The sequence below is a fragment of the Schistocerca cancellata genome, chromosome 4 (assembly GCF_023864275.1).
Source record: "Schistocerca cancellata isolate TAMUIC-IGC-003103 chromosome 4, iqSchCanc2.1, whole genome shotgun sequence".
Taxonomy (NCBI): domain Eukaryota; kingdom Metazoa; phylum Arthropoda; class Insecta; order Orthoptera; family Acrididae; genus Schistocerca; species Schistocerca cancellata.
This window is the reverse complement of record NC_064629.1, coordinates 840,580,642-840,606,506: the sequence shown is the minus strand read 5'-3', so window position 1 is coordinate 840,606,506 and position 25,865 is coordinate 840,580,642. Positions and strand designations below refer to the sequence as shown.

General features: G+C 39.8%; 1 protein-coding gene across 3 annotated transcripts in view; it reads left to right on the top strand.

Annotated features, from left to right (window-relative positions):
• The window catches only part of LOC126184938 (orphan steroid hormone receptor 2-like), a 125,553-nt gene extending 104,023 nt beyond the window's left edge, over positions 1 to 21,530 (top strand). For all 3 annotated transcript variants that reach the window (XM_049927612.1, XM_049927610.1, XM_049927611.1), the window contains exon 11: positions 12,873 to 21,530. In XM_049927612.1, the coding sequence (XP_049783569.1) occupies positions 12,873 to 12,952 (80 nt within the window). In that variant the 3' untranslated portion in view covers positions 12,953 to 21,530. The remainder of the gene's footprint in view (positions 1 to 12,872) is intronic.
• Positions 21,531 to 25,865: the final 4,335 nt, after the last annotated feature.

Here is a 25,865-nt window from a genome sequence, read left to right as displayed (position 1 = left end):
AAAGTCGTCTGTACAACTGGGGCGAGTGCTAGGACGTCTCACCAGACCTGCCGTGTGGCGGTGCTCGGTCTGCAATCACTGACAGCGGCGACACGCGGGTCCGACGTATACTAGCGGACCGCGGCCGATTTAAAGGCTACCACCTGGCAAGTGTGGTGTCTGGCAGTGACACCACAGTACTCACCACAATACTTGGTTTGTACAAGGATTGATGGTGATTTCTTCTTGGCCACAAAGCCCATGTTCTTTGTAGAGAACTTAGATGAAAAGTTTTGCCAAGTGGCAGCCATCTCTAAAATTAAAAATGGATCAGTTCTAATAAAAATAGCATCCTCTGCCCAGTTACGGGCACTGCTCACTTGTAACACTCTGGATGACATAACAGTGACTGTCACTCTCCATAACAGTCTGAATTCAGTTCAGGACATCATTTTCCACTGAGACCTGCTCTTACAATCTGGTGATGAGCTATGCACCAACTAGCAGCCTGGAGTAATCGACTGTACACATTCTCCATTGTGTGCATAGGGGGTGTAGCTCATGGTCCCGTGGTAGAGTTCTCAATTCTCAAGCACGGGGTCGTGGGTTCAATTCCCGGCAGGGTCAGGGGTTTTCACCTGCCTCGAGATGACTGGGTGTTGCAGCATCATCATCATCATCATCATCATCATCCATCCCCATTATGGTCGGAGGAAGGCAATGGCAAACCACCTCCACTAGGACCTTGCCTAGTACGGTGGTGCGGGTCTCCTGCGTCGCTCCCCTACACTCTGTCAAGTAGTATGGGAATTCATTGTCATCAAGGACAATAGGGTTGCTACTGGTGCCTTCATCTTGGCTTTTAAGGCCGGTATGCAACTTGGTAGTAATGGTATACCAATGCTATGTGAAACCGCATGTTGGGCCACCCCCCTTCCCCCTTATCCAGGGCTTCAAGTGCTTGAAATTGGGGCACATGTCTTCTCGTCACAACGCTAGCCCCATCTGTAGAGATTGTGGACAAACGCTGCATGCGAACACTCCCTGTGCACCCCAAGGGGGTCCACAACTCTTTCGTAGATATGTGCATGATGAGCACGGGATCTCGAACTAGTGCAGCTCCCTTTTCCTTTCCAGGGTGTATACCTTACCTTTTCACATCCCTCCCTGTCCTCTATCCTTCACCCCCCCCCCTCTCCTCACCCCACACCTCCCCTTCCCCTTCTCTTTGGGTGTATGTTGTGTGCTTAGGACCAGAGACAGGTGCTTGTGAATGTAAGACATGGTTTCTCTTCTTTTATCTCTCTAATGGAAAATCTCTGCTCTTAATTTGTCCTTCTTTTTACTTTCTTCTCCATTGCAGCATTTGAGAATTTTTCTCTTCTTTCCTTTTCTTTGTTTCTTCCTTTCTCTTTCTTTCCTCCCTGTGCGTGTCTGAAGGCCAACCCATGTCTTACCGGTGACAGGGTAACGTGTAATTCCCTGCCCCGCATAGACAAGTAGGACACATACATACCCCCTGGTAAAGGCCAGGTGCAGGGGGGGCGGGTGATTACCTGAGCTGGTATCTTTAGAACGTGCCAATTGCTCCCTCCACCCATTTCTCAGGAGGTGTGACCTGAGGTGTGGACAAACACCTAAGGTGTGAGTGCCCTCAGAGAGGGACCCCACTAGGAAGGAGTGCGCCATCGGAGATGCCAGTAATCATGGGGGATCCTTTTGCAGTGGTTTCTTCTACTTCTACAATTTCTGCCCACAAGAGGAATCGAGATGAGTTTCAGCCACGGACAATTCTTCTGTCAGTGCCAAAGTTCCTCGTTGTCTCTTGGTCTGACAAAGGCCAAGACATCTCTATAGTCAGCCCTTTCATTATTCAGAAAGGTGTCGATGCAATAACAGGTTCTGTAAAGTCTTGTTCCCGGTTACGAAATGGCACCTTGTTGTTAGAAACAGACAGTGCCCTCCAGGTACATAAATTGCTTACTGCTACACACCTTCCCTGCCTACGTGGAAGCACACCTTACTTTAAATTGATTGCACAGGCTGGTTTACGCAAGATCACTCAATGGATTATCCAATAAGGACATTCAAAATTACCTGTCTGATCAGGTTGTAATGGCTGAACATTGATTCATGAAAAGGGTTGAAAAGGAAGGAAGTGGTACCGACTGGCACTCTCTTCTTGACGTTTGACGGAGTTCAACTTCCATCGAACATTAAAGCGGAATATGGGATGATTTCAGTTTGCCCTTACATCCCCAACCCTACGCGTTGCTATCAATGTCAACAATTTAATCATAACAGCCAGCTGTGTTCCAATATGGCCAAATGCTTTACGTGTGGCAGGGATGCCATTGAGGGTGATTGTCCATCAACTGTATGGGTGACCACGCTGCTTGCTCTAGAGATTACCCTATTTTTAAAGATGATAGAGTTATTGAGGAAATCTGAATGAAGGAAATGGCGTCTACTTTTGCTGCTCATAAGTTATTCACCAGTAGGTAGCCCACTGTGCTACCAGCGGGTAAATATAGCATTGTCCTTGACCTACTAAGGAGGTAGTCATGCAGACTTACAATCTCACCTTTAGTGCCACGGTTGTCAAATCAGCCAGCCCAAAGATCGTTCAACTTCCCCACTATCACCTGCCCTTTCTAAGGCTCAACATTCATCGGCTCCTGCTACATAACGGGCCCCAAAATCAGACATCCAGACTTCCAAAATAGAGCCTACCCGTGAAGATTTTTTACGTACCCAGACCTGACAACCATTGACTCCTCCCTCATCTCAACATCCTGCTTCCAAGGAGACTCATCAGAAACAAAGTTCCTCTCCTTCTCCACCACGGTGTGTCCATTCTACAGCACCACCCAGCAGTAGCCGCCCTCGGCCACCTTCAATGTCACCAAGATGCACCACTGGCAGCCAATGAACTAGCTGATCACTGGCAACAGGAGCTAACCCTCCTGTTTTATCTGCCTTCCGTACATCTAGGCCCTGTTGACCTTCCGTTTGCGGATGTCACCAAATTCTTGGGACTTAAGTTTGACAGAAAACTGTGCTGGTCTTCCCACATTTCATATCTTTTGGCTCGCTGTCTGCGATTCCTCAGCGCCCCCCATGTTCTGCATGGTACCTCCTGGGGAGCGGACCGAGTGGTCCTCCTCTGCCTATCTCGCACCTTCGTGCACTCGAAATTGTCCTATGAAAGCATAGTTTACTCCTCTGCATGGCCATCTATTCTTTGGCATCTAGACTTTGTCCATCACTGTGGACTGCGTTCAGCGTCTGGAGCTTTTTACACCAGGCCCGTGGAGAGCCTTTACACTGAGACTGCTGAACCTCCACTGTCCAATCAGCGAACTGTGCTTCTGAGTCATTTTGCTAGTCATCTGTCTTCCCTGCCTGCTTATCCAACCCATGCCCTTTTTTCTGACACCTCCTTGGATTTAGGGTATGCAGGGCACCCTTCCTCTCTGCTGCCACTGGGAGTCCACTTCCATCAACTGCTACGTTCCCTTTCCTTCCAAGTTCCTAAAACTTTCTTGACAAATGGGGGTACGGCACCACCTTGGCTTCGCCCCCGGACGTGCCTTCTCTGTGACCTTTGTCAGCTTCCCAAGGCATTTGCTGCTCTATGTGTACAAATGGAGGATGCCACATTTATTTACACTGACTGCTCAAAGACCGCCTTTGGTGTTGGGAGTGCCTATATTGTTGGCGACGCCCCAATTAGATTTCAGATTCCCGACCAGAGTTCGGTTCTTACTGTGGAGCTTTACACTGTTGTCCAGGCTGTCCAATACATCCGTTGCCATAAGCGGATTCAGTATATTATATGCGCAGATTCGCTAAGCTCTCTTCTCAACCTCCAAACTCTTTATCCTGTCCACCATCTGGTCCATCGGATTCAGGACTGCCTCCACATGCTCATCTTGGGGGACATCTCTGTGGCATTCCTCTGGGTCCTAGGACGTGTTGGTATCTGCCGAAGCAAAGCAACCAATGTAGCGGCAAAGGCTGCAGTCTCTCTTCCTTGGCCCGCGGCTTGCATGTTTCCCTTTGCCAAACTACAGAGCGTTTTATGTCGTAGTGTTGTTCTTTTATGGCACACACATTGGTCATCACTTCCTGATAATAAATACTTAACATAAAACCTCTTCCCTGTGCTTGGACCTCTTCCTTCCGGCCTTGTCGGAGAAGGGGGTAATTTTAACTAGACTCCGAATTGGGCTCTGTCTTTTTGGCCATTGACATCTTGTAAGTGGCGATCCTCCCCCGCTTTGTCCCACTGCTCTCAGCTGTGGACAGTTAGACACTTCCTACTTCAGTGCCCGTTTTAATCTGTTATGCACCTGTTTACAGCTGTCGCCTGAGATATCTTCCCTTTTAGCAGATGACACATGCCCAGCAGGTCACGTCCTTGAGTTTATCAGTGTTAAGTGAGATGACATCAGTCATTTGACGCCCTTTTCAGGGAAAACCACCCCGCTTCAATAGCAATTTCCTAAAATTTCCTCCAATTTTTAGAGTCCTTCCTTGAGTTTCGCTCCCATTCCTGCTGATTTAAATTTCGATTTTTTACCCTTCACTAAGCCACAGAATGGGTGCTTATGACCGTAGCAGTTTTGTGCCCTAAAACCAGGCTGCTGGTCGCAGGGCTTTGTGATCATGCTCTTTACCCAAAACTCATTCAGAGAAGCTCACACAATCATCAAAATCCTCTTAGGAGAGTAAAGGCAAGAAAAAGTCCTCCAAGAAGAAGGCCATTCTGGTGACCCCCATGCCACCAAATCCCACCTGTTCCACTCCTGAGGCCGAGGTAGAGATTCTAGTGCCCCTGAGACACAACGGAACTCGAAACCTATATTTATTGATGCCATAACCCCTCAACCAGTGGCAGCAAGTGACCCTAAGGAATAACCTGCCCCCTTGGTCCCTTCATGGCCTCACTGTACGTCGACATTTTTCTCCAGCGGAATTGTGGCAGTTTTTCCACCACTTGGCTGAGCTATGACATCTGTTGAGCACATCACCTGGCTTCTGCATTGCCATCCAGGAGACTTGGTTTCCAGCAAGGCAGACCCAATGCCTTTGTGGATACTGGGGATATTATAAGAATCATGCTGTGTATGACAGGTTGTCAGGAGTTTGCAAATGTGTTCTAGACAGTCTGTATAGCAAACTCGTGCTTATTAATACACCTTTGGAGACTGTTGCTGTTTGGATAAGAGCATTTCAGGATATTACCATCTGCAATATTTACCTCCCTGTCAGTGGTGAAGTGTCTCAGAACATACTATTTGCACTGGTTTCTCAGCTCCCCCACCTTTCCAAAATTGGGTGATTTCAACATCAGTAAACCTTTGTGGGGTGGAACAATGGTCATTGGCCATGGTAAAGACCTTGAAACTATATTGGCCCAACTTGACTTTTGCCTCTTGAATACTGGTACCCCCAGCACACTTCAGTGTGGCACACACAACCTTCTCGGCCATAGACATTTCCATTTGCAGTCTTTGTCTTTTCCCATCAGTGCGTAGAGGGTCTATGGTGACATGTGTGGTAGTGACCACTTCTCAATGTTCCTGTACCTCCCTCAGTGTTACTCCCCCGGATGCCTGCCCAGAAGGGCTCTCAACAGTACTGACAGGTATGCCTTCACCTCTGCTGTCGACCTTAGCTCCCTGCCACTCAGAGATATCAATGATGTAGTCCAGAATATAACTACAGCAATTCTTTTGGCAAATTATTTAGGGATCCCCTCTTCCTTGTACCCGCTGTGATGGAAGACAGTTCCTTGGTGGTCCTTGAAACACAGAGGACGTTCAAGATCATAGGCAGGTTCTCCAACTTCATAAGCGGCACTTACCGATGGAGCATCTAATTGCCTTTAAGCAGCTCTGTGCCCGGGTCTGCTACCTTATAAAGAGACTGAAGCGAGAATGTTGGGAACAGTATGTTTCAACCATTGGAGCATGTACCTCTCCTTCACAGGTTTGGGCTAAGATCAGACATGTCTATAGATATCAGATACCTGCAGGTGTACCTGATATTACCTTGAATGGCACTGTCTACACTCACCAGACACTGTTGTTGAACATTTTGTTCTGCACTACTCTCAAGCATCAGCATCTGAGAATTAACCTGCCTTTTGTGTCCTAAAACAACAGTTGAAATGAAAACAATTATCTTGTACTACACACCACCTGGAGCTATATAATGCTCCATACAGTAAGTGAGAATTCGTCAGTGTCCTCGCACACTGCCCTGATACAGCCCCAGGTCCAGACCGCATCCACAACCAAATGATCAAGCACCTACTGGTGGATTGTCGGCATCATATCCGTGGCATCTTTAACCACATCAGGCACGAGGTTGAGTTCCCATCGCAGTGGCGAGAAAGCATCATTGCCCCAGTACTGAAACGGGGTACGAATCCTCTAGAGACGGACAGTTATTGCCCAGTAAGTCTCACCAGTGTTCCCTGTAATTTTCTTGAATGCATGGTGAGCCAGCAGCTGTGTTGGCTCCTTGAGTGTTGGTGTCTTCTGTCTCTGTCCCAGGGCAGTTTTTGCCAAGACCATTCCACTACCGATAACCTGGTTTACCTGGAGTCTGCCATCTGAACAGCTTTTGCCTGATGTCAACACATTATAGTTGTCTTCTTTGATTTGCAAAAGGCTTATGACACGACATCCTTGGTACCTTACATGAGTGGAGTCTCCAGGGTCCACTCCTGGTTTTCATCCAGAACATCCTACCATGCCGTACAATCCGGGTTCAAGTTGGTGTTTCCTACAGTACACTCCATATCCACTAGAATGGGGTCCTGCAGGGCTCTGTACTGAATGCCCCTCTCTTTCTAGTTGCCATTGATGGTCCGGCAGCAGCTGTGGGTTCCTTAGTATCATGCTGATGACTTTTGCCTCTGCTATTCCTCATCTAGTTGGTGTCACTGAACGTCAACTGCATGGCGCCATACAAAATGCCCTGGCATGGCCCCTCACCCATGGCCTTAGATTTTCTGTCACCAAGACTCATATCGTGCACTTCCGTCAATGTTGTAACATTCACACACAACCAAAGTGTTGCCTTGATGACCAACTACTCAGTGTGGTGGAGACTTATCACTTTGTATGACTGGTCATTGATTTCCAGTTGACATGGATTTTCCATCTTTGCCAGCTTAAGTGGAAGTGATGGCTACACCTTTATACACTTCTCTGCCTGAGTAACGCTAGCTGGGGTGCAGATCGCACTACCCTTCTGCAGCTTTACAGAATCCTGATACAATCACGCCTTTATTATGGGAGTCTGGCATAGGGTTCGGCATCACTCTCAGCATTGTGGATACTGGGTCTTATACATCACTCTGGGGTTCAACTTGCGACAGGAGCCTTTCGAATTGACCCTGTGAACAGCTTACTCATGGAGGCTGGGGTCCCTCCATTGCGTATCAGACACCATGCAATTATGCTGGCCATGTTTGCAGCTTCCCTAAGCATCCGAATTACTGTCACCTCTTTCCAAACATGGTAATTCATCTCCTGCAACGGCGACCACAATCAGGAATTACAATCGCAATCCGCATCTTGTTTATACTCTCTGAACTTCAGTTGTTTCCTCTTCCACCTCTCCTGTGGACCCACTCCTGTACACATCTGTGGTGCATCCCTCAACTGCAGCTTTGTCTTGATCTATCACAGGGTCCAAAAGACTTGTTCATCCCGAGGCCCTCTGCCACTAATTTTTCTTGATGCTTCGCACATCCCTAGGTCCAGGAGTCGTCTACACTGATGGCTTGATGGTTGTGGTCCTGTGGGCTTCGCTTATACTTGTGTGGGGCATACTGAACTGCTCTCATTGTGGGGATGGCTGTTAATTTTTTCACTGCAGAGTTAGTAGCCAGCTCCTGTGCTCTTGAGCATATCCGTTCCTGTACTGGTGGGTCGTTTTTAATCTACAGCGACTCCTTGAGCAGTTTGCAAGTTCTTGACCAGTGCTACCCTTGCCATCCCTTGGTCTTTGCTATCGACCTTCGTCTGGACCCCAGGTCATGTTGAGATCACGGGGAATGAACTCACTGACAGCATGGCCAAACTGGCGACCAGTAAACTGACTCTTAAGATTGGTATTCCGAAAACAGACCTCTGGTTGGTATTACTCTGTCAAGTTTTAGGTGCCTGAAATACAGAATGGCTCACTCTGTTTTCACTATACTAATTATAGATGATAATGGAGACTACTAATCTGTGGGGGTCCTCCATCCAGGACTCTACTGTCCTTTGCCGGCTCTGCATCAGCCATACAAGGCTGACCCATAGTCATATCCATCGCGAGGACCCACCCCACTGTCGGTGTGGCTCGTGTTTGACAGTGGTCCACATTTTGCTGGACTGTTCAATTCTAGGCACCCTGCGCTGGACTTCTAATCTCCCTGACTCGCTACCCCTGGAGTTTGGAGATGATGCCCTGCATGAGAGCGCGCGCGAGTGCGAGCGTGCATGCCTAACAGTTACATGTAGACTCACACATCACCGATTCTGTGATGACAGTACAAGAAAGCAGGACATGAGGATGAAGTGTATTATCTAAATGGTGATCAGTTATTAAAATGAATTTACACCAGTTTTCGAAAAAGTCACAGAAATGAACGATAAGCTACATAACTCACTATTGGTCCATGGACACAAATTGCGATGACTGAAAGAATATGCAAATAGTGCAATCCTGCAGTCAGGTTCTGTACTAAATCATGACTAGCCTTACTGTCCTGCACATTTCAGTAAGAGAGAATGAGACAATGAATAGGAAGCAATTGCAGTAACACCTTTCTCAGACTCATCATACAAAACTGTAGTGGGAAGGAAGGAAGCCAGTATCGCACCGATATAGCAGTGGAGCCTTGATTTCTAAAGTTCGCACTCCTCAATGTTAAACTCGTACTTGCTCCATTTGTGATCTCTAGTCTCTCAGTGGTGCAGGATGACACACAATGTTGCAGGTAGTCGATTAATATTTCCTGAATGACAGGAATGTGTAGGGTTACGATAGGCTTGGTGCACAATACCACTACCCTCCCTTTTGGTGTTCAGATATTGTTTACTAGAACATTGGCGAAGAGTATCCTTGCCTTCACATTCCCATGCAGTTAAACACTGGGCAACCATCGTATCCGAATTCCTCACAAATCTTGGTATTGCACAATTTTGACCAGACAGGAAAATGGAGATCCACAATGAGGCCCTTTTCAAATCCTATCAGGTGCTTTTAAACACAGTTTCACAAAAGCACATGATGTCGCTAAGTCCTTCACAGTAATCACATGTAATGCTGTTCATGCCCCTTGTATATCCCACCAGATCTGGTAACAGCACTGAATGGGAACAGTACTAATGGACTCTGGTGGCCATTTTAGCTGTCACAGAGAATTGCAGCTCAAATTACTTCCATGCCTGCTGACAGTATGTAACTGTACAAAGTTACATTGATACCTAACCATGCCTTCTGGATGCTTAACATTTTTTGTCAGGTGGTGTATTTCCAGTTGTTTGTGGCCAATAATTTAATAAAACGTTAATAGATAGCTTGGTCATTTTATGTGCAAAACGTTACATTTATTAATGTTTGGAGTGAACTCCCAATGTCGATTTCATCCTGTTAAGTATAACGGACCGAGTTGTATCTGCTAAGAAACCCATAATCTATTCACAGTATGTTCCAATATATGACAGCTTGTAATTTTTTCACTAAACAACAGTGTGGAACTTTATCAGATGCTTTCTGAAAGTCGGTGAACACTGTATTAATCTGGGTGCAGTTGTTTATGGTGCCCTGGATCTCTTTTACAAAAAGAGTCAGAAGCATTTCACAAGAGCTCCATTTATTGAATCTATGTTGGTTTTTATAGGAAAAATTTTTGTTCTCCAAAAAAACCATAATGTGTGAGCATAAAACATGTTACATAAATCTATAATAAATTTATATCAGCGATATAAGCCTGACATAATTTTTCAAAATCTGTTTCTTATAAGTTGGGAGTAACTTGGATTGATTAGTGAAATGTATTGCATTGTACTGTATGGAACGCAGGACCTAGAAATGACGGAGAGGCTTCATCCCCACCATAGCCCTCAGTGGTTCACAACCCCACAATAGGCTACAGCAGTCCACTCACCCTCCGCCACCCTACATCAAACTCAGGTTTATTGTGCTGTTCGAACTCCAGTGGACACCCTGCCCCCCCTCCCCCTCCTTTCCCTCCCCCTGGGAATGTCACACACCAGATAAGTGTAACCCCGATGTTTGCGTGGTAGAGAGTAATTATGGTGTATGCGTACGTGGAGATAGTGTTTGTGCAGCAATCACCGACATAGTGTAACCAAGGCGGAATAAGGGGAACCAGCCTGGATCTGCCGAGGCAGATGGAAAACCGCCTTAAAAACCATCCACAGACTGGCTGGCACAACGGACTTCAATACTAATCTGCCAGACGGATCCGTGCCAGGGACCGGCATGCCTTCCCACCTGGAAAGCAGTGCGTTAGACCGCTCAGCTAACCGGGCGGGCAGCGAAATGTAACTCACCTAAAGTATTTGGTAAATAGAAGATAAAACTGATATTACAGTGCATCGTTGTCCACTTTACTGCATAAATGATAGGTACTGGTACTGGAGCACAACTTGCATTATGCTAGCGGTCTTAGACTTGATATTTAGTACATTCCCCCATTTGTTGTTGTGAAAAACTTACTAAGCAAACCGTTGCAAGTGTCGTCTCACTATATGCTTCTTTCCACAGTCTGTGGATTTGTTTTTAATTGCTTAGCTCCATTAATAGAATAGTTGCTTCAGTAGCTCCGTAAATGAAAATAAGTAAATAAATAAAAAAACTAAGATTATTGACCACATTGCAGTATACTCTCCCCTTTGTGTTATACCGCTTGTCAAAAATCCTGCTTCACACACACACACACACACACACACCTACCTACACCTACACCCACCTACCTATCTATCTTAGATGAACCATTAAGGATGAATTAAATGGCATAGCTCATATTGTGTGGAATTTACTGGAGACTGCAGGAAATGAGGTTAACTGTGGAATTGCTCATGTGAAGGTACATAAATAGTATTGTTGAATAAACCTCTCAAAACAACATTCTTTGTCATAAAAGTGTTGTATAGTGTGCTGAATCACTGATGTCATCAGAGCAGTCTTCCTACTGCTGATTGGTTGTGAACAATGCTGAAACAGAGAGATGTGAATTTTTTGGGATAAGGAATAGTATTAAAAATTGAATTTTATTGTTTTACTGACAGTAAAAGTTTTCTTGCACTTACTTAAAATAAATTCATTTTTTGGTATTCTAGAAAAAAAGTCAAGACTTTTTTTTTAAGTGAACAATAACCCTCTTCTGCAGAAATTATTGCAGAAGGACACATTTACCTGTCTGCAGTTTACTGTAAGAGATGCTTGTTGTTGCAGATGTGAACAGTGTACTTTGGATCTCTATAGCTAGCAGCATTTGACATACTTTCTGAATTAAATCCGTCTATCTAGGCTGCTGTTAGTACATAGTGTCTTTGTTGCAGCTGCACAACAATTAATAAAGATGAGTTAGATGTGGTGATATGTCTCTTGGCATGAACCAGAAAAATTTTGTTTGAAGTATGTCTGGCCACCAAGTAAAATGATAATGGAAACCATAACCAAACTAGCTAATTACTTGCTTTGTAATATTTTACAATCGAAAGATTGTACTGAGTTTAACACTCATAATTATTTAACTGGTCTATTGGAAAGAAGGTACATCTGTTAGACATTGGTATCTAACAAAATGTGCTTCCTCATCCCACCGTAAAGAAGCAGTTTTATACTTTTCTTACCTGTAGAATCTGTGTTTATTTCTTTAATCATTGCTCAGCATGTCAGGACTAGGTAGATTTGTTAATAATACTATTGAATCAGTACATCGTACTTCAAAACTAATCTGACATAAAATGTCCCCCCTCCTCTATTCAACAATGCTAATATACTTTTGTACCTTTTTCTTCATTTCAAATTTTAAAGAGGATCTCATTTCTTCCAGTTTCCAATAGATAATGGGCACTTGGAAGACACATCATTCATTTTCTCTGTAATGTTTTGCCCAAACCATAACTAATTAGTCATGACAGATGAGAATGTGTGACAAGCTACGATCCAAAACTTGATCTCTTGCCTATCAGAAAAATACATAGTCTTCCAGAAGCAGCTTGTTTCCTGTGTCACTGATGTTGCCCTTCTTTTATTTCCAAATTCTACAACCAGAAGTTTTTCTCCCACAGGGTCTATGGGAGCGAATTTCAATGGTATCGGATTGTGTCATTGCATTTCATTGTTATCATTCTAACTGATTTCATTCTTTTCATTTCAGTAAATTTAATTCCATTAATAAAACATAATTTACCAGGATTATCAGACATACTGTTTTCTAGAAAAAGGGCTGTTACAGTAGGCCAGGGACATCCTGTATACGTTAGTCAGTACGAATATAATAAAACTGAGATTTGTTGATTCTGTTAGCCTGTAACAAAAATTGAATTCTGCTTCATCAGAAACATTAATTTTTCTCCGTAATTTGCTGTTTTATATTTCTTTCTATTCTGTCTCCACCTCCACTCATGAACTCATTCCCTTTGTCACCCTTCTCATTTCTCTTCTGCAGAAGGAAAGTAAATAATAATAATAATAATCTGCTATAATGAAATACTTTTTGGTGTGGCACTTTTGCTATAGTGTGATGAATTTTAATCTTATATCATCTGCCATTGTACTGTTGTTTTTAAATCTATTGAAACGTAATTAGTCTCATACATATTTCTATGCATATTCTATTTTTTTAGTTTCAGGAAATGATATGAATGTTGGTGAATTTGGAAGAAGGCTGTTCAAAGTGGAAGATAGTGAAGAAGAGTTATCATAATGTATTTTCATATGAAAATTCTAATAAGCAGGAAATGATTACACTATTTTTTGCAAATTTTGTACATTTCTGTAGCTTTACAGAAAATATTTTATTAAAAATGCTTGTGAGGGGAGAAAGATTGTCCTCATATTTCGTGTATTACATGCAGTTGTAAGATACTTAACCAGTTAATGAACTAGCTGCAGTTTTAAACTGTGTTTATAGCCCCTTAATTGTTGCAATGTTATTTTGTTAATTTGTTAAATTTCATTATTTTATCACTGACGTTCTGTGTGTGTTCCGTGCTTTTAAGTAATTTCTGTGATATATAATTTCAGAAACTTGTTTAATAGTTATTGTTATGATCTTGCCTAATTTATTTTTTACTTATTTTACGTGAAATTGTTTTTATAATGAGAGACGGAGAGAAAAGAAGTTTTCAACTTATATATTACACCGAGTCGTGCAGGAATTAAAAAAAAAATAAACAAACATATGAAATATTAAAAATACTATATATAGTAGTTTGCCATCTTTCAGTAATAAAGTTGTAAAATGGTAACAAGGAATTGTGACATTCTAAATAGGTAGGGTAATTAATTAAAAGTTGGATCTGCTCCTGCATTAGGAGAATATCGTCATCTCTTATTACAGCAGCGGTATGTTTAATATAAAAAATGGGTAGGACGGATGGACAGGGATTGCCGAGGAAGGGAGAAACGTTGAGATTTTTGTTGAATATGTAGGTAAGATGAGACAAGGAAAGCAGTTTTGTTATAAATTGAACCCTGCTCATTGCTAGGGTTGTTTGCATACAGATGGCCATGGTGCCTAGTACAGTTACAACGAGGTTATTGAGCACAACCAATGGTTCCTATGAACTAAACTCGTTGATTAAATTTTTTGCAGCCGTTAATCAGTACTTTGCCTTTCAATGAAATTAATGCAGAAAAATCATCCAATAATGTGAGTAGTCAAATTTCTTGAGATACTAGCTCCTTTACATAGGAAGTTTCAAGCCGCGTCATTTGGTTTCACAAAACTATACCCTCTACATCAATGCAGATAGGGACGTGGGGTGTATTTTTACTTACACGTAGAAATACAAAGTTTTTATTTTCAAAACAGACATCTGATTTATGGGAGTATGTCTGTTAAGAATCACAGTCTTCATTTAATTTTCACAAATGATCAATGTGCCCTCCTCTGGACACATAACAAATATCCAAACTGTATTCAAGTTCAAGTAAGTTAAAATTCATCCCAGTTTCTATCTACATTAGTGGAAAAGATGTAGTCTTGTGAAATCAGATGAATGTGTTTTAAAGAACCTATATTCAGATGCAACTTGTTTCTCAGTTTGAGCTTTTTGTGACCATGGAGTTGCCAACTACTACTAGTGCAGTTACTACTCTTGTGTCCCTACCTTTTAAATGTGGGTGCACCAACTAATCCATAATCTGCCCTTATGCTGAAAAATACAAAACCCAATGGCTAGTCATAAGTATAATGATCATATCCTATGGCCTTTTCTCACCTTATACTGGAAGATGGCTTATTACTCATCTCTGTTTCAGTGTTTTGATTTCTTTGTACTTTGAACATTATGTTTCGATACTGTCAGAGCAGATATGAATACTTCTGTTTCATTTCCGTCCACAGTTGTTGTGAAATTTGAGAGTGTAATTGTCACAAGTACCTTGGGCAAAATATTGTTAGTTTTTATCATGTTACAGAATGTTGTATTGGGCAAATGGTCTGTGTTTCAAAGATACAGACAATTAAATGCTATAGAGAGTTCAGAGTACCATAATTTCGTATGCTGACTTCCTTTTGTACTGAATGGAAAGAAGTGTTAGCAGCATAATAAAATAATGGTGAGGTATTTTGTGCCTGTATTTTGTTGTCAAAAATTGAACCAGAAAAATTGATTATTGATGTTTATATTTAGAACTGAACATAGAAGATTGATAGTAGCTTAGCTTAGAAGATCTTAATCCACAAGGAAAAATTGTTTGTAACTATTTGGAACATGTTAGCATCAGCAGATAGGAACCTTGCCTGTAAGAAATTTCTGTAATGTTACTGTTTGTCAAACAAGTGTAAGATATTCAGAAGATGAAGCTGCAACATTTATGGAAAGAAATGGAACTGATGCCCAAACTGTTGTCATCTTTGCGAACCCCTGTAGTGAACTTCACATTAAAGCTTTGGAGTCAGTCTGTAAGGTGAGCTACAGTGACACATTTGGTTAAGCATTTTTGGCAAAAGGCAAAGTTCTAGGTTTAAGTCCAAAACAGACACAGTTTTGCTGGAGTACAAAAACTGCTGAAGGCCAAAAATTTCATTCTGAAAGTTGTATATTCCCTTATTCGTATTTTGGTGCTGGTAGAGGAAGTCTAGCTAAATTTCATGAGAAAATTATTTCAGTTTTCATCATATCTCGATATGTGTAATCTGGATAACAGTTTTCATGAGTCTAAAGTAGAAAAATAGTCATATAAGTAAAATAGTTGAGCAAAGGAGAATACTAAACCATTCAGCAGTGCAGATTGTTTTCCATACCATGTTAAATTATGTGAATCATTTCCAGATTGATATTGCTTCATGATATAAAAGATGTGATTTGTTACATCTACATCTTTTCTTTCTGGATGAAAATTATATATGTACTTAATTTACTTTAAATTTTTACACCAAGATTTAGTGTTATAAATGTAGTCACACCTTGTATAAAACTGTAACTTTGTGTTTTTTGTGTGTTTCCATTTTGTGCAATAAGATGATTGTTGAGGAGGATAAAGATACAGTGTTAATATGTTATATAGATAATTAGTAATTATTTAAAAAACCAGTATCCAGAGGAATTCAAGCGACAGAGAGACAGTGCCTGGTAATGGATGATCTCACCACTTACATAAGTTAACACTGTTCAACAGATGTGACTCCTTATCTTTTAATGAAAAATGATAATTTTCCTGTGAATTTGTAAGGGCCTTGACTTAAAGTGCAATTGAGTTAATTAATGGCATGTTCTTGTAGAATTTTTTGAATGTATGGGTTGCCAGTTAAATGTCTCACTGGTGACTGTGTTTTTGTTTTGAGTGTTACTTTACAGGCACCTTGTCACTATAAAGTTTGTTTACATGATTTTATCAGTTTCCACAACTCACTAAGTTTTAGAATTTACATATTTGCTGCATTTTTAAAGGAAAATTACAAATTATATGGTATTGAGTGCTACACCACACCATGTATTATTTTCACACATACTGGATTTTGGCAGAATTTAACCATCAGCAGCCATCTGCAACTGCAAATTTAAGAGCTATGTGCAAAAGGGAAACTTTCTGCCTATTTATTGTGAAAACATTGTGGTGTTGGGTTACCTGAGACTGCTCCTCTTGCAGATGCTGCTGCCAAGGTATGACTTTTGTAAAGTTTTGCAATGTACTTTTAATATATACAGATCAGCATGTGGAAACTATACATTGTGACATGCAATAATTGTGCTGTTCTAAGAGAATTTAATGTTATTTATTCGCAGAAAATTTGCTAGTACAAAAAATGAAACTACTGAGAGTGATGGAATGGGCAGTACTGTCACAAATGAGGATTTTGTGATACTGACTATCCAAACATTTTTATATTTGGAAACACAGTTTTTATGCCGTGGGATAGTTGTAGTTTGTTACAGTAGGGTAATTTATCAAATTCCTTGAAGCAGAATGTATTCAAGTCTCTCATGTGTATAAATAAAAGAAAAGTAATTAATTTCATTGCAGTCAATTTCTGTACCCAAGTTTGGAAATTAATGATACAGTTAGGCTCTTTTGTCAGCCAGGTGTGTGTTGAGTTTTGCACAACTGCCAGAATCCTTGAACTGTAGAGTAGTTTTGAAAGCCCTGTAAGCCATGAGTAATATTATGGTGACCACATAAATAGAGTAAGGGGGAAGCGCACTACCTTCAAACAGCATGAATGATTACTGAAGATTTATGAAAATGATGCAAGTAGCATAGGCTCCAGTAGAGACTACTAAAAGCGTGTGCTGAAAAGTCTATAGTAAAAAGTAAACCCACATCACTTGCTGTATGAGTCAATCAATAGGGAGACAACAAAATAATACTTTCTATAACTCAGTGCTTATTTAGTGATAACAATTTAAACTGCTCAGAAATTTGTAATAATTCGTATGCCTGAAGCATAAAAGCAGAAATAGCAGGAGAGCTTCTGTGAAGTTTAGAAGATAGGAGACGAGGTAGTGGTGGAAGTCAAGCTGTGAGGATGGGTCGTGAGTCATGCTTGGGTAGTTCAGTTGGTATATAATGGTGTATAATACCGAACTTCTCTGTGGTTTGTCATAACAAATCTGAGTAGTTTAAATTGGTTAAGGTGGTTGCCATTGATAAATTCTGACAACATTTCAGCCACACACTGTCCCTTAGTCTTCTAGTGTAGTTGTCACAGAGAGCTCTGAATTAATGAAAGAAATTACTTTAAGTTGCTTGTCGAATAATAGCTCAAGAGTTTAATATGAAAATGTGTGTTTCAGCATATCAGGCATGTTGCAAAGTTACTTCTGTCTGAAGTTACAGGTTTCAGGTAATATTTACTGCTTGTGACATGATTGTAACCATTCTAAGTATACAAACTCCAGGATGAGAACAATCCACACTAAATGAATAAACTGCTTTTGCATTCCTTCAAACAATAGGCATTGGGACAACTGTGTTTCAACTCAAAAGTGGAAGCGTTAAACTTACTTGCTTTTACAAAATAAGGTGTAAACTTGTGTATTATTTACTATATGCTGTGTGGGCATAAATTATAAAATGAGATCAACAGTTTTGTAGGTTGTGTTCATGTAAAAGTGGGCAATATTCTTTAAGGTACTCTGAGCCTTTGCACTAGATTACTGTTCCTTTTGCTATAACTTAAAACAATTTGTGGTTTCTACCTGGATTCTCCACCGAAACTCCTATGCCTGTAGCATCTCTGGCTGAATGAAGACTTTTTGTGGTGAAACATTGATAAGTATTTTAACTTGAAAACAATGCCTGTATGTGAATATTTTGTTATGCCATCTCTCACAGTTATTCTATTTTCAAACACTGCTTTGTATATCTCCCTCTGTTACACAACATGACATTGCTTGTGGAGTATAAATTTAAATTACGTATCTGTTCATCTAGATCAGTGGTAGTCAAAAGACAGCCTGTGGGCCACCTGCAGCCCGAATCAAGTAAATGTGTGGCCCATGCTTCTCAGCTGTAGTGTGTAATAATATGCATCAAGCAACTAACAACTGAATCCAAAATGTCAACTAACATTAAGAACTTCTTAATAGTGTATTATCTGTGCTCAGTAGCAAACAAAAGTACTTACAGAGACAGTAATTTTTTAAGAAGTGTTTCTTTCAATTGACACTCTTGATTTCTGCTGGAGCTACGTAAAGTTTGCCACATACGTCAGGGGCAGAGTGGTATATAGCACAGTCACTGCAGGGTTAATAGAAGTGAGAAAGGAAATGTTTTAGTGTTTGTCTTCCAATGCCGACAACTCACAAGTGCATGCAACTGGCACCAATCGCTGTTATGGTACAATTGTCAAATAGAAGTAACAGATTCGTGAATATGAGTTATAGAGGCAGTCATCTTCAGACGTGGTACATGTTTGCAGCAAGTAATATGCAATAAAATTAAGGCTGTTGTAGTACAGTGCAACAAGAAAAATAAAAATTTCATTAAAAAAATTGTGATCATGTCTTACATTGCTATTAGTGTTATTAATATAACATACTAATCTGTAGAGGTTATCAATTAATAGTACAATTGATAGGGGAAGGTGTGGTAAAGTGAGGTCGGGAAAATTGGCCATTGCATATTTTTTTTGTGCTGAACAGCACTACTGTTTGCCAACAAGTGGTCAAACTTGTTATGATATAAATCACCATAGTTGTCAGTCAGATTCACAGAGGAAGCTTGATCTATTCTTTTTTAGTGAAAATGTTTTTGTTTTTGAATTGTCTGATGCCAAATAAGTCCTCTTTATTATCATTGTTACCTTACTTGCATGGAATATCATAAATTTTTTACCATATCAATGCTTAAGCAATGTCTTTTGGCCTATGAATGTAGTTCCTTGTTATTTACTTCAGTTTCTTCTGTGGATCACTAATGTCGATGTGGCATCCAGTTGGGAAAAATGGTCACACTACTTGTCTCGAAAAGTGGCCAAGGTGTTCACCCCAGTAAGAGTTAGGAAAAAAAATCCAGCAGAATAGTTGGAAATTTGGACAGTATTTTTGTGACAGTCAGTCTGACAGTTCTGCTATCACAGGTTTTCATAACAAAAATAAACTTGCGACATTAAGTTTGACAGTTCTGCTGTCACACATTTTCAAAACAACAAAAAATTCCACGGTGAATATTGATATTTTGCAAAAAAGAATACAGTTTAAAGTGATATTTCAGTGTGTTATCAGTGGTGACTATATCCTTGGTGCATCGCAAAGATTGAACTGATATCGGTTCATGGTAATTTGGTGTGTTGCAAATTGATTCAGTTGATATATGATACAGAGATTCAGTTGATTTCAGTTTGTGGTTTATTTCTTTGGAAAAAATGTCACAGGTGAAGCATTGAAATATAGGTCGGTGTACGTGCAACAGAGCCTAACTACATGATCATAAAGACAATGAGACTGACAAAGAACGTAGACAGCATTTGGAGGCAAATCGAATAAGAATTTCTAAGTGCAATCCATTGTGCCTCAAAAATTTATTTCATTTCAATAAATTCATGATTGTATTGAAATTGTTTTGTTTCAATTCACACAAATTCAAGTAAAGTTTAGGTTATCCGAATCCCTTCTCGACTGACTGACTTAACAGAAAACAGGAAAGTTGTGTTCATGGCAAATTTTATAATCCTATCTGTTTGTAGATTAAAACCATGTGCCATTAAAACTACTGTCCTCTAAGATCCAGCGGCTGGAAAGGTCTCTCTCATACCCATTGTACTAATGATTCCAGCTGATTTACCAATGCATTTTGACTTTTATCTCCAATCAAGACTCCGTTTGTAATAACAGTAAATAGGATCAGAGGGAGGGGGAAGAGGAGGTGGACAGAGAGTGGGGGAGAAAATGGATATAAAGAAGGGGAAGGAGGATATGGTCAGAGAGATGAGGAAGAGAAGATGAATAGAGTGAATGTGGGATAACAGAGGTATAGGAAGCGGTGGGGAAGGTGATGGACAGAGATAGGGGGGAAGAGGAGGACATGGACAGAGGAAGGGGGGATGGGGAGAGGAGTAGAGAGGGGGGGGGGGGAGAAAGAAATTAGGGCGTACATCCAATTTTCAGGAGAAAGAAATTAGGACGTATATCCAATTTTTATTCATATTTAGCAATTGAGAACCATTGCCAGGTTTACTAGTATATTTATAATTTCATATTCGTGTGAGAGATTTGAATTCTGAACATTATCTGCATCAAGGAACTGTGTATTTCATGTTGGTGTATTCTGTAGACATCTAAATTTAACCTCCTTTAAGTTTATATTTATGTAAAGTGTGAGCTTTGCATGTCAAAATAACTACAACTGTGCATTTTTAGTTTCTGGAGGCATTGAAAGTATTGCAGTAGGTCAGCCTTAAAATGATAGGTTGTGATGAGAATTGGTGGTGATAATTTTGGATTACAAATTTTTACTTTCTTAAATGTATTGAACTGTTGTGATGAATTGTTAACAATAGATTTTTATTGCACATTTAACTTTCTTAACTGTATTTGATGTGTAAAAAAACATTTGTTTGTAGTGCATGAAACTGAAATCAGTGAGAACTTTGTAATTTTCATAGTCATTATGTAGGTATATACCGTCCTAAAATCTGGGAGTATTATTTCTAGCATTGTATTTCTCATTTTGTTTTTAATTAAGTGATTGGGTTACAGAATTGTGATCGTTTTCTACCTGCCATAATATATATGCTAACATATCACATGAAGCATCCAGTGGTCAGCACAGTGATTTCAATTTTTTAAATCCTGGTTTCTTAATTTGTCCTCTAATTGTCCGACAATTTGACCTGAAGTTGCAGACAAATAATGAGTAGTCATTTATTGCCTTTGTTGTAGGGCGTGGCCTAAATTACTAAGGGCACAATGATAATAATAAGTCTTAAAGAAGTGTTTCAATGAATACACATAAAATATGTATACCATTGATAAGTGTTGTAGAAATGTTTTTATCGAAATGTTATTGTTATAATAATGATGTGGGTATAAACCTAAGCAATGTAGAATAATGTAGACCCCGGGATGTGCACTGATAGGATTTTGTTGTTTGTTTTTTAATGTATATATGTATGTACAGTAATAAATTGTGTGAGATTCTATAAATTGTTACTCCAAAGTATTTGTTTTTGTGTATAGATCACCATAAGGTACAGCTTGCATTATAATTTCAAATAGTTTCACTTCTCAAAATGAAAGTGTTACTTCTGTGTCTTTGTATGTACCTGTATGAAAAACAGATGACATTGTCACTGTAATGATTGCACAAATAAATGTTGTCAGTGTTGTGTGTAATTGATTTATTTCTGTCTATGATGTATCACATTCATAATTACACAATGTACCAGTTTTATTTCAATACTTTTCAAGTGTCTTTTGCCTCTTTGATAGCTGTATTTTGTAAACTGGCTGTTGATACTTTAATTTTTTGTGGTTTCATCTCACAAGACATACACTTCCTAGGTACTAAACCCAGGTTTTAGGCATAATGGGTAATCTGGAGATAAGATCGTCATATTTTTCAGTTTTCCAATGAAGAAATTCAGTGGTGTATAATTTGTTTGGGTGTATTGCCTTATATTTGTGAATATTTATTCCAGAGTCCAGTCACTATTTTACTGGAAATTTTCTTGACTTTTACATTTTTTCTCTGTCAATCAGACTTTTCATTTATATTTAATTGGCTTGCAAGTGTATTTCGAAAAATTCAGTACTATTAAATTGTAAAGATTTGAATAGCTACTGTTTGCCAAAAAGTAAGTCACCAGAATCATACTAAACTCATTCCCAGAATACAAGAAACAAGAGGATTAGCAAAATTTTTACAAATTGGTTTCTTTAAGTGGTAAAAGTAATCCATTCCCACAAACTTCCGTTAGGCATTACATCAAAATTTACAGTGCAACCAAATGCTGTCAGCTGCAGTTTCTGACAGTCCACAAGCCACCTTGTGGTAAGTGGCAGAGGACTATCATGCTACCACTATTTTCTCCCCCACTTCCACTGTTCCATTCATTAACAAGACATTAGAACCACCACTGTCACTAAACCTCTAGGTGCGTTAGAATTTCTCTGATTTTGTCACCATGCTCGGTTTGCGAGATATATGTGGATAGAAGCAATATGTTGCCTGACATACTGGATTGTATGCTCTCAGAATTCAGCAGTAAATCTCTCTATGAAGTACAACACCCCTCTTGTAGTGTTTGCAACTGGAGTTTGTTGAACATCTTAATAATGCCCTTGCACTTGCTGTGTGTTAAAATATGCTGTTATTAGTTTGATTTTCTCTGTCTTATTATTCCTATCTGTGCAAGGGTCCCAGGCTGATGAGCAATACTCAAAAGAATAGTCAAACTGCTTTTATTTTGTGAATAAATTACATATCTTGAAAGTTCTCCCAATGAATCTGTCAGAAATCTGCTGTTCCTACAAATAGTTTTATGTTGTTATTCCACTTTAGGTCACTCCAGATGGTTGCTCGTACATGTTACAATTGTTCCTATTTCCATCGATTCACTGCATATAGTTTGGAACAGGAAAATATTGTGTAAATGATAATGCAAAATGTGCAGCTTTTTATGTTACAGTACGTTATCTTCAATTTTTGCAAAATTTGGTACTTCCACACTTGCCGTTAGTTGAAATTTTGTGTGTGTGTGTGTGTGTGTGTGTGTGTGTGTGTGTGTGTGTGTGTCAACACTGAAAAATGTGCATAACCTTAACATGACAGTTAGGTCCCACATAAAGATGTGAAGTGAAACGAAAGTACCCTACTTCTAACAAACTATATTCCAATAACAGTTTGTCACATATGTGACGCTTCTCTCTTCCGTAGTGTTTATATCTCCTAGTATGAGGTCTGCTTTTTCAAGATGTAGCAAATTTTATTTTATTGTTTAACTTTATGGCCAGATGCCCTTCTTGGTACCACAGTCATCAAGGTAACCTGATGGAGGGAAGTGTACCATCAGTATGTAAATCAGTTAAACTTTGTTTTGTGTGTTATATTTTGACTGTTTGCCATATTCTCTGATGTGCAGTTTGTGGACCATCCCAGCATTTGCCTAAACAAATGGGCCACCACCTAGAAAGCACACTCAGTCTAGGCAGTGTACCCACTCATGGTTGTCAATCTGACATGCAGATTCAATTCAGGTCTGGATCACTCCATGACTCATAAGCTAGTGTACTGTGTGTTACTTGTCAACCTGGTCCCTACGCTTACTAATGGGTGTTCCAGCTTTCGTTGTGGACAGTAGGAAGTATGTGGCTTAAAACATTTTCTTTAGATTTTCATAAAATTTTGATGTGAAGTATTTGGTAAGTAATTATTATTATATGCTTTATTTTGCAGTAACTGCTTTGCAAATTTTTAAACATACTTTTCTATATTATAAATCACAATTACTGAGGTACCAGAGGGTGGTTAGAAAATTTTACTGTGAACCCTAATACAAAAGTGGGCGTTAGGTGAAAATGGTGGACTACTCGTGTACTACTGTTTATGAATGGGTCATATTATTAAATTACAACAGTGAGGAAAAAGACTTGCTTGTATTAATCTTATTTAGCAGTGTGAATCAGAAATTTGTCCGACATTGCCATGAAAGTGGCAATAGCTTTCAAATGACTAAGGCATACCTTAAAGTATAGTAAGTTATGGTTCTGTACCTAGCCAATACCACTTAGCATTAAATATTTCCTGTTTACAGTTTCTTCTGGGTGGGCATCAGCGTTTATAAATTTGTAGAATGACATAGTTACACCCAGCTGTATTTCAAAAGTGTACCTTATTAAGCACTCCTATAGCCCATAGGAAGGGGGAAACAAGCCATAATTTTTCCTGAGAGGCTGCAGCTCTACTGCATGGTTAAATGATGATGGCATCCTCTTGAGTAAAATGTATTGGAGATAAAACAATTCCCCCCTTTTGGATCTCTGGATGGGGACTACTCAGGAGGGTATCATCATCAGATTTGGTTTGGAGCATGGAATGTTAGATCCCTTAATCATGGAGGTAGATTAGAAAATTTAAAAATGAAAATGGATAGGTAGAAGTTGGATATAATGGGAATTAGGGAAGTGTGGTGACAGGAGGAACAGGACTTCTGGAGAGGTGGATACAGGGCTATAAATATAAAGTCAAAAACAGGTAACGCAGGAGTGAGTTTAGGAATGCAGGTAAGCTACTATGGACAACGTAATGAATGCATCATCGTAGCCAATGTAGACACGAATCGCACATCCAGTTTATATGCCAACTAGCATCACAGATGGAGAAGAGACTAAAGAAATGTATGATACAATATAAGAAATTATCCAGATAATCAAGGGAAACGAAAATTTAATAGTGATGGGGGAATGGAGTTCGATAGGAGGAAAAAAGGAAGAGAAATAGTGTGTAGGTGAATATGGACTGGGGGAAAGGAATGAAAGAGGAAGCCACCTGGTAGTTTTGCATGGAGCCTAATATAACCAATAACACATGATTTAAGATTTGTAAAAGATGATCATATACATGGAAGAGACCTGGAGACACCAGAGGGTTTTGGATTGATTATGTAATGATAAGACAAAGATTTTGGAACCAGAATTTAAACTGTAAAACATTTCCCAGAGGTCAGATGTGAACTGTAGATTAAAACTGAAGAAATGTAGGAAATTAAGGAGATGGGACCTGGATAAGTTGAAAGAACCAGAGGTTGTTGAGAGTTTCAGGGGGAGTGTTAGGCAACAGTTGACTAGAACATGGGAAAAAAATACAGTGGAAGATGAATTGGTAGCTTTAAGAGATGAAATAGGAAAGGCAGCAGAGGATTTTACAGGTAAAAAGACAAGGCCTATTTGAAATCCTTGGGTAACAGGAGCCATTGAATTCAATCAATTAAAGAACAAAATACAAAAAAGAAGCAGGCAAAAGGGAATACAAATGTCTAAAAAACGAGATTGATAAGAGTTGCAAAATGGCTAACCGTGAATGGATAGAGGACAAATGTAACGATTTAGAAGCCTACTTCACTGGGGGACATAGATATCACCTACATGAAAATTAAAGAGGCTTTTGGAGAAATTTATGAACTCTAATGGAAAACTAGCCCTAAACAAAGAAGGGAAAGGTGGAAGGAGTGTACGGAGAGTCTGTTTGAGGGAGATGAACTTAAAGGCAATTTTATAGAAATGCAAGAGGAAGTTGAGATGGGAGATATGATGCTGAAAGAATAATTTGACAGAGCACTGAAAGGCCAAACTTGAAGCAAGGCCCCGTGAGTGGATGACATTCCATCAGAACTGCTGATAGCCTTGGGAGAGCTAGTCATGATAAAATTCTTCTATCTCGTCTATGAGAAAGGCAAAATACCTTCTGCCTTCTATAAGAGTATTATAATTTGCATTCCAAAGAAATCTTATGCAGCCAAGTGTGAAAATTACTGGATGGAGAAACTGATGGAAGCAGACCTCAGGGAAGATAAGTTTGGATTCTGGAGAAATGAAGGAACATGCAAGGCAATACTGACCCTATAACTTATCTTAGGAGAGAGGTTAAGGAAAGCCTGAACTACATTTATAGTGTTTGTAGACTTAAATACAGCTTTTGACAATGTTGACTGGAATACTCTGTTTGAAATA